The sequence below is a fragment of the Rhamphochromis sp. 'chilingali' genome (assembly GCF_963969265.1).
Source record: "Rhamphochromis sp. 'chilingali' genome assembly, chromosome: 6".
NCBI lineage: Eukaryota > Metazoa > Chordata > Actinopteri > Cichliformes > Cichlidae > Rhamphochromis > Rhamphochromis sp. 'chilingali'.
In genome coordinates, this window is record NC_137933.1 from 2891609 (window position 1) to 2901559 (window position 9951).

The window sequence follows — 9951 nt, forward strand, 5'->3', positions numbered from 1 at the left end:
TTCCTATTACTGACATCATTTAGAAACTAGGGTTTGACTCCTGTGTGAGACCGTAATTTTCTTTATTTATGTAACTTTTGTTTTCACTGGCAGTTTAGTGTTAGGTTAGGACAAAAAACAAATTAGGAAGGTTAAAGACAGAACATTACTAGATTGTGGTTTTAATTAAAATGTAGCCTGTGACAATGCTGAACACATGACAAGCTACTTTAAGGCATATCACCCAGTTTGTAATATTGCTAAACATTTCTGAAGGCAGACGAGTCATGCTGGCTGGGTCAGTGTCATTTTTGTTGTAATTGATGTCTGGTTTGTTCTGTTCCCTAGTGATGGGTAGGGATGGGTACCAGTATCCGGTGCCATAATGGCACCGGTTCTGACATAATCCTTGAAATAGTAATAACACAGTATCCTCAGCAAAGATGAATTAAACAAGTTTTATTTTAATGGAAGTTTACTTCAAGTCTTAGATTTTTACTGTTTTTTATTTGATTACTTTAAAGTATATGATTACATTTGAGTAATTAAATAAAGACAGTTTTGATGGAGCTCCTGAGCCAGCCCAAGCTCTCTATGAAGACGAGGAAAAACTCCCCTGGGGGGGCCAGATTGACGGGAAGAAACCTCGGGAAAGCCCATTCAAAGAGAGATCCCCTTTCCTGGGATGGCTGGGGGGGTTACAGGAATTCCAAAACACTGAAATTTAAAGTGGGCCAATTAAAAAAATTATTTCCTGAAAAAAAGAAAGGTAATTCATACATCACACATAAATGATAACGTCTGAATTGTGTGTGTTTGTGTGTGTGTGTGATAGGCTTATCTCAGCCAAGTGTGATGCTGTAGGTCCTCCAGCGTCGGCCGCGTCTCCGGGACTTTGGTTAAACACGCGTCCAAGAAATCCCGGCAGTCTGGAAAGAAAGGAAAGAGAAAAAACATGAAGATGATAGTTCCAGTGGTCCAAGCCATCAGTCAGTCTTGAAGTGTGACGTTTTCTTACTTTTGGACAGATGTCTTTTGAATTTCAGGCGCTTTTTGAGGAAGCTCGTGGTGTCAAAGTCCCCCGCATGAAGCGCTTCGTACAGAACCACTCCCATTTGCCATACCGTGGTGGGTCCACACCTGTAGCAACTGCGCCCGTACCACTCGGGAGGGGAGTACATTTCTGTACCTAATAAACAGACACAATTGCAATTTCTTCTAAAACAAAAGGCGAAAACTGTGACATCTGTGAAGAGCAAGAGCAGAATATGTTACCATAGAAGAGGCGGTACTGTGACCGCTCCTTAAAAAAGCAGCTGAGTCCAAAGTCGATGATACGAACACGCGGTACATCTGAGCCGGTCTCAATTAGAATGTTCTCACTCTTGATGTCCCGGTGAAAGATGTGTTTATCCTCCAGGTGCTTCGCAGCATCAACCAGCTGCTTCAGAATGACCTGGAAATAGAGCAGGGCGATATGACCAAAAATATTCATCACGATATACATTTGAAAAGTTGTGATAACGATATAACTGACGATATAACTGACACTAGACAAAATACTTTACAACTCCACAACTTTATTAGTGCAAAAAACCCCATCAATGTATTTTCACTTAAACAAGCAGCTGTTTTTTTATGTCCATTAAAGTTATATAAAAATGTAACAGTGCAAATTCCTCGCTGACAGTTTAACCAAAAGGCATTTCCAGTGGAAACTGGCCGACATATCCTCAGCATAACCATGTATAATATCCACAAAACTTAAAAAGAGGTTATACACACACAATACGGTAATATCATGTTGAGGTGCAGTACGTATCACTCCGCGAGGCGCCTGCCTACGATAGCCGTAATGCTCCGACAATCCATCGAGCGGTGCGGCTTTGTAGCTTAGCAAAGTCGCCGTGCACATAAAACCGTTTCGAGGTCAGTAAACACAACCAGAGTTCATACATAAGGCGCACGGGATTATAAGGGGCTCTGTCGACTTTCAGAAAAATCAAAGGATTGATTTTAAGTGTGCCGTATTTTCCATACAACACGGTAATAACGACGGCCTGCTAGCATGCGCTACCAAAAATTGTGCTTTGTTGTGTATCTGACGGACGAAAGCTAAACCAGTTCCACACCACTGAAGCTGCAGCATTTTACAAACCAGTTCTGGTTCATCCGTTTCATTCAACGATCCACTTTTGCTCTTCTCTTTCTGCGTCACCGCCATGTGCATATGTAAACAAAGGCACTGCACATGCGCGTTTTACCCATATTCTATCGCCATATTTCATTTTCCTATCGTTGCCCAAAATTACACCGGTATTACCGTGAACGGTGTGATATAGCCCAGCCCTACCTGGAAACGATGAAAAAGACAATAATCAATCAATGGGTTAATGTTTCTCTAATACTCTGTGCTTTGATTGAATGATGTACAGTCTAAGACTCTTCCAAGGCAAGTCAACTTGCCTTGGCCTTGTCCTCTGGCAAAAATCCTCCATTTTCTTCTATGTATTTATCCAGGTCCACAGCGGGGACAGGTCTCTCCATCACCAGGATCAGCTCTCTGCCAAAGTCAAACCACTCCAACAGAGACACTGGGGCTGATGTTTCCACTGATCCATCTGCTTCAGCTGCAAGCTTCAGCATGATGGCAACTTCCACCGACAGATTCTTCCCGTTGTCATCCTGAAATATTTTAACAAAGTGGATGATGAGGCACAGACGTTCCACAGGTGAACGCTGCATGCAATCCACTAATGTAAAAACAATGCAAGTCTTGCACATTTACCTTCACTTTGCAGTACACTTTCCCCTTTGGGATGTGTTTGATGGCCACCTAAAAGACACAGGGCATTGATGAGCATTTCCTCAGTATGACATAATTAAAGGTGTAAAACAGCACACGTCTCAGCTTACGATATTATCCCTTATCTGCATTACTGCCTGTCTCACTACCACCATCTGAACACTTACTGGTAAATGATCCTTTATGCGGTAGCCAGCAAACACTGCTCCGCATCCTCCTTCTCCAAGCCGGTGCTCCTCCACGTATCTCGCTTGGAAGTCTCCTAAACAGACAAACACAAATTGGGTTTTACTACAGCTGTCACACAAATTACTCTCTGCTGTACCCTAAATGTTCATTTTGCTCTTCACCTGAATATAAAAGCTAAGCTGCTTGCTACTTACGTTTCTGTTCAGCCACTGACTTTTTGGCAGTGACTGCAGCCTTTATTCCATGTGTTTTGTCTGTGAATGCCCCCATGTACACATGTAACCTCCACCCACTGCAACACCAATAATGTCCCGGGGCAAAGCGGGGTTTGGTGAACCAGGAGCTGTGTGCAGCCCGTGTCCACCAAGGCCTGGTGTATACCCCCTTGACACCTTATTAGAGTGCTGTACCTCCATGACTGCCTGGCATGCTCTGCTCCTTCTGCCCTGGCAACCAGATGATCCTCAGCCAGGGTGGCTTGCTGGTCAATGGCAGGGGACCCCTCGGGTGGGCCACTTTGTCCAGCAAACCAATGACTGTAGAAAACATGGATGATCTAACAGTTCTCCAAAAGTACATAAAGTACTTACCTAAAAAGCAGTTAATGTCATGTTGCATTTATTTATTATTACATTGTTTTACAGCAGCTAATTAAAAACCATCATCTTAACTACATGTTTTGTACTGTACTTGAAACTTGCATCTCATCTTTGCAGCGTTCACTTTGAAGAGAATGTCTTTACCAAGGACTCACAGGTTAAGTAACTTTACAATTTTCATATTACAATATATAATTTTAGAGCAAGATTACAGCTCTGCCATCTTGATTGAAAATGAAATACATCTGGAATACGAACAGCTGATCGGATCGGCAAAGCGTGTTTCTGGAATATTATGTTTACTGCAAGCGCTTTTTATGCAATTTTTGCAAAGCTATATGTGGAAGGAAACCGTGACCTACACTCAGAAAAATTATGGTTCTTAAATGGTTCTTCAGATGGCTTCATGGTTCTTTAAAGAACCATCATACGTCAAAGAACCTTTTTATTTTGTGGATGGTTCTTCAGCTATTACAAATGGTTCTTTAAAGAACAAAAGGTTCTTCATCCTTAGCTATCTAAGTTTGATGGTGTAAATGGCATAAATATTTATTCACTATAATGAGGCTGTGAATTATACTGTGTGTTTTCTTTGTGTGCATGTGTGTGCGAAGGGAGAGGGCGGGTTACCTGGCAATTACCCTTTAAGAGAAGATGGTAGGAAACTGAATATTCAAATAAAAGTCAGAAATATTTCCTTAAAAATATACTGGTGGCAGGGGTGGGGGCCAAAGCCTAAAGACCCTAACCCCCCCCCCCACACACACACACACACACACAGACACACACAGACACACACCCCTAACCCCACAAACACATTATGAATATGGTGAGTTAACAAGCAGTAGACACAATACACACATTCAAGTACTGTACTTTAGTTTTAAATTTTAATAAAGCATTACTATTTTCTACTCCAAGGCATTACTTTTGAGATTATTATATATTTTTGAAAATATAGCATAATGATAATACTAGTTATTGTAAACTTTACAAACCACCCAGCAGTATGTAAAGTCAAATTATAAAATACAAGTAAATAACAATTGCAGAACAGAATGTCAGTGTAATGAACATACACTTCGTTTTGACAAAGCACAGCTTAGGTAAATGATCTGAGTAGTTGTTCATCACTGAGCAATTTGTTAATATGTGTTTCGAGCCAAATAAATGACAGGGAGAGAGAGAGTGACGTCTGAACACGTCATACTATAATCTCCCGGGAGCGGACGGAGGGGGTCAGTCGTTGGGATGCGCATGCGCAGACAGAGTGCGCGAGCGGCGGGCCTTGACCTTTCGGGGGGGGAAAAAAACACTTTCTCACGGACGGTGACAGCGAAACGGATAGCAGTCTTCAGTACCTTCTGGACTTTGAAGCTGTGGATTCTGGGACTGTTGGAAGAGGTAAAACATTTTCATTAAAACCTTATTACTGTTTTGTTTTTGTTACTCGTCATTGTAGCTTGCTGTTAATGTTGTGCTAACAGTAGCGATTAGCTAGATACGTTAGCCGTTGACGTCAGCGCAATTTAGTATCCAACTGTTTTCTTAACAAAACCACTGTTATAATGAAGTGAAGGTGCTCCCAGCTAATTTGAACCTTTGGCTTCTAAAATATGTGGTTCAATTGCGTGCTGCGTACATAACCTAATGTCAGCTAGACCGAAATTAAAATTAATATGTTGTTAAAGTCACTAAAATGGCGCCTGAAGCCTGTTGTGGCGTGAGCTCTGTGTCTGCTCTAGAAACTCTGAAATTCTGTAGATCTGAGCCGTACATTAAATACTCACATGAACCTGTACTTTGAATTCTGTATGAGCTGTATAAAATACAGCTATGCATAAGAGTTTTGAATGAATAATTAGATTAGATAACTCTTTATTGTCTAATCGAATTATATAGAAATGAATAGAAATGTGACATGAGAAGGTGTGTCTTTGACTGTTCCTGTATAACTTATTTTCGGACTAGTTGACAAGTTATGCTCCGGTCATTTGATGTTTCCAAGATAGATGTTCTTTTGTAATATAGTTAATTTTTTTGTATATTTCATTTATCCACCATCATACATCATACATACAAGCTAAGAAGAGGTCGTTATACTAACAAGAGGTATTAACGGGCAGGGATAGCTCAGTAGGTAGAGTGGTGGCCCCATGATCGGAAGGTCGGGGGTTCAACTCCACTGAACGGCTACCCTGAGGTACCCCTGAGCAAGGTACCGTCCCTACACACTGCTCCCCGGGCGCTGCATTGATGGCTGCCCACTGCTTCACTGGGTGAATGGGTTAAATGCAGAGGAACTATTTCCCTATGGGGACTAACACATACACATTATACATTATTATAACGCTGGGCCAAAGTTCAGCACATGGTTAAAGTTTGTAATCCAGCCAGGGTGTAAATATCACTCAGCTGAAGCAGGCAGCATCAACACATAAATCTACTCTACCCGGCTTAAATCACAAGAGCACCTCTGACCAAAAAGCTGTAGATTTTTCTTGTTTGCACAAATTAATCCAGATTCACATTAATTGTGTTCACAGCTCCAACAAAATGAGGAAGAGAAGGGGGAGAAACACAATTAGGTTGAATTACAATTGGATGGAAGGCGAGGACAAGGAGAAGGAAGCTTTGGATGAGGAGGAAGAGAAGCAGCAGGAGCATCTTTAGGGCTCCCTATGATGTCATTGAGGTTTGTTTCATTAATATGGTCCTCTCACAAAGAAAGATGACTTGTTTTAGTTCACCTACTTCCTGTATTAAATAGTGATGTGCAAAATGTTGTGAAAAACCACAGAGCAGGTACGTATAGTGCATCTGCAGGTAAATGAACATCAAATCTCTAAGACAGACGGAAATCTGTATATTTATCACCCTTATGATAAAACCCATGTCAGCCATTGGTTTATGGACTTTGTATTTTGAAGCCTCAACATTTGCTTTATTGCTGTTGCTATGTTGGGACCATATTAGGATGAGGGATCAGAATCTGGAGTCATGCACACTATTGTTTCATTTAGTGTGTATCCATAAGATTCGTACAGCAGATCCAAGTTGTGCCTTCAAAACAGGAAAGTCGTCTGCATAGAGGAGAACTGTAATAGCAGGCTTGTACAAAGTGAGGCTTTGTGCACTCGTTTTACTTCTGTCACCCTGTTTTGATGCAGATTTCACTTGAAATCAGGCAAGAACTGGACTTATTTTTTACAATGTGTTCTTGTGAATTGATTGTGTATCGCATATGTTTGATTGATTTGACTTTCTGCAAGACAACAGTCGTCCACTGGCCAAAAAAGTTTTCCAAATACCTCCACGTGATCTAGCCTGGATTTAGAAAAGAATAGCAAAAAAAATCTGCACCTCCTGCTTCAGATGCAATTTGTGTTTCTGTGTTCAGAGGCAGCGGTGAGAGGGGAGACCTCAGCTCATCCAGCTGGAGAGCCTGACCAGGAGGAGTCGAACATTAACTCAGCTCTTCCAGGGCACCCTGCAGACTCGGCTACTGGCAACAGCAAGGGATGACGTGAACGCCAAACTGGAGTCCATCACAGGTCAACTGCAGGTATGCGAGTCAGACCTTCTGAGGAGGGTTTCACTTTTCTCTCTTCTTTATAATTGACTCTTTTCTCTCTCTTTCAGCTCCTTGTCTCAGAGTGGGAGGGATTTGAAGCACAAAGGCAGGAGCTTGTCGTTTGGTTGGCTGATATGGATGTCCGCCTGAGTGACTGGAAACACCAGGAAACACCAGTGAAAAACTGAAACAACTGCAGGTGTGGGCTTGTTTTGATATGACATATATTTGATATGATACATACGTCAGAGACATTATCCTAAACTGGACTAACAAAGGACCATGAGTACAACATGAAAAGTACATTACATAGCGTAAGGCTGAAGTTCATTGATCATTTTAATCATAAACTTGTTGTTGAAATGTTTTTACTGAACATGCAAACATCTGCTGATGAAAATGTGTTGATTTATTGGTCTGTTATGAAGCTATTGCTATTTCTAATGTGTTTTATCACTTTCTGATGTTTTATTAATTAAACAATACATGTATTATTTGTTGTGTTATCTGTAGCTATAGTATTTATATATATTTATTTATAGTATAGCAAATATATTTAATTATTACTGTTTAAAACACTAATATGTGACATGTATTAGTAGTGATGTTGTGCTGAGGGTTAAAATGCCTTTTTGTCTTTTGGTAACTACAAAATGACAATAAACCATTAATATATGTCTATGCTGTGCTCGTATTTATTTTACCCTACTCAAATTCAATTTATGATGCATTTTATTTTGAAAGATTTAAAATGGTTTTTTAAAGAACCACTGAAAAAAGGTTCTTTAAAATGGTTCTTTTAAAGAACCATTTGAAGGACCTTTTTAAAAATGGTTCTTTAAAGAACCATTTTTTAAAAGGTTCTTTGAAAAACCATTAAAGGTGCCCCAAAGAACCATTTCTTGATGGTTCTTTGGGGAACCTTTAATGGTTCTTTAATGAACCACTGAAAGAAATGGTTCTTCAAAGAACCATTGTTTGAAAGGTTCTTTGTGGCACCAAAAAAGGTTTTTCTATGGCATCAGTCTAAAGAACCACTTTTGGTTCCAGTTGGCACCTTTATTTTTCTGAGTGTAGGACAAGCTGATGGCATAAGATGTAAGTACAACTCCTCTGGTTTCATATGCAAAAAATATTATTGCGCTAGCTTATGCGGTTCCCGGTTCTACAGGGATTTAAAAATAGTTACGCAAAACAGAGCGTGCCTGCTCCGACCGGCTTTAAAGGGTTAAACATGTAACAATCGAATTGCATCTTTCCATTGCCAGCCATCTCATTTTGTACAAATCCAGCCAACTCTTCCAAGTTTGTGTATTTTTTAAACCCTTACAAGAATTGAAATGTGTCCCAAATATCTGTATCCCATCAGAGGCTAGTTTCTTAAAGGAGAGGTAGTAGCTGCTCCACCATAGGACCAGTAGGACCTCCAGCACACAATGAACACTTAATTAACATTAACACATTTATTAAAACACAATTTTAAACAATAACCCTTTTCTTTTAGTGTGTTTCAATTTGTTCCTACCGCTCCATTGGAACGGTGTACTATCCAGTAACAGCATCCAGCTGGCAGAAGCATACACCTGCAGCAAGGAGAATCTACCAGGCAGCGGAGTCATCAGATGAGGATTATCATGAAGTGGCTCATCCAGCAGGAACAGGATACCAAAAGGGGAGGGAAAAAACACAGAAAGCATAGTCATGACTAACTCAGTGTCACTAACAGCTCTTAATTAATGACTATCAATTGAAGCATATTTACTATACCTCAAAAAAGTATGAGTGTACCATTTTTAATTGCCCATTGCAAATATGGTAAGTCATGAGGGTGCTAACCATGCTCTATGACTGTATGACTGACAGTTTTGCTATGCACCAAAATGTCAGTTATGTTTAATGCTATAAATAAAAATAACTTTACTTATATTTTAAGATATGTTAAGATGTGGGAATGTTAAAGCATGAATATTAGCTGTTGTAATTAGTATGTTTTAATGAGTCGGTTTTTTGCACTGCAGGAGTCACTTGGCTGAGTGACAAAAAGGTTCTTCCCACTGAAAACGCTATGTCCAGATGAACAAAATCCACTTTTGGGGATGTACACTGAAAAAAAGGCCATGTTGGATTTATTTGATTCAATAATGGACATTGGTTGCACACAAATGTTTTGCTTTGGCAGAAACTTAAACAACTGAGTTAAATCAACACAACTTTTTCATATTCAATAAACCTGTGCATTTTGTGTTCATAAAATGCGATTGAAACATGTTCAGATGAAGTAAGTTGAGCTCTTGGAATATTTTAATCCTTCACAATTTTGTCATTTTATTTCAACAGTATTCAATAACTTTTACCCCAATACTACTTGGTCACTTAAATACTACATGCTGTCTTCATATTACATAATGTTCAACAAAGTCTAGATCCTGGTTACCATAAAAATTGAATGGGTCTTCAACAACTACCATCCTTCTATCTTTATCCTGGTTGCAGGAGGGCTGGGAAATAACCCTGAAGTGATAGGTTACAAGGCACGGTACACCCTGGACAGCTGACCAGTCTATCACATAGAAACAAACAACCATTTGCAACAGCACTAACCACCATGCCAACAATCTAGGAAATGTAGGAAAGCTATGATTTCCTGTATTTGATGCAGAATTGTTTTGTTTTGTAATAATACACAATAAATAGCAATAGCAATAGCATGCACGTGGTGCGTGTGTAGTGCCTCTTATAACTCCTGCAGTTTGAAATCTTGTGCGATCTTGTGAATTTCATGAGTTCAGCAACTAACCACTCTC

General features: G+C 39.9%; 1 protein-coding gene and 1 long non-coding RNA gene across 2 annotated transcripts; one reads left to right on the top strand and one right to left on the bottom strand.

The window, feature by feature from the left end:
- Positions 1-704: 704 nt before the first annotated feature.
- Positions 705-3487, bottom strand: LOC308398786 (serine/threonine-protein kinase pim-1-like). Its single transcript, XM_080885588.1, has 7 exons — positions 3169-3487; positions 2953-3047; positions 2768-2815; positions 2446-2664; positions 1255-1435; positions 998-1168; positions 705-908 (listed from the first exon to the last, which is right to left on the bottom strand). The coding sequence occupies exons 1-7, from the start codon at positions 3242-3244 to the stop codon at positions 817-819; spliced, it is 882 nt and encodes a 293-aa protein (XP_080741714.1). The 5' UTR covers positions 3245-3487; the 3' UTR covers positions 705-816.
- A 2461-nt stretch (positions 3488-5948) lies between these two features.
- On the top strand, positions 5949-7254 carry LOC308398972. The gene is made up of 3 exons (XR_013972051.1): positions 5949-6268; positions 6974-7138; positions 7216-7254. It is a non-coding gene; the product is annotated as an uncharacterized lncRNA (long non-coding RNA).
- The last annotated feature ends 2697 nt before the right edge of the window (positions 7255-9951 follow it).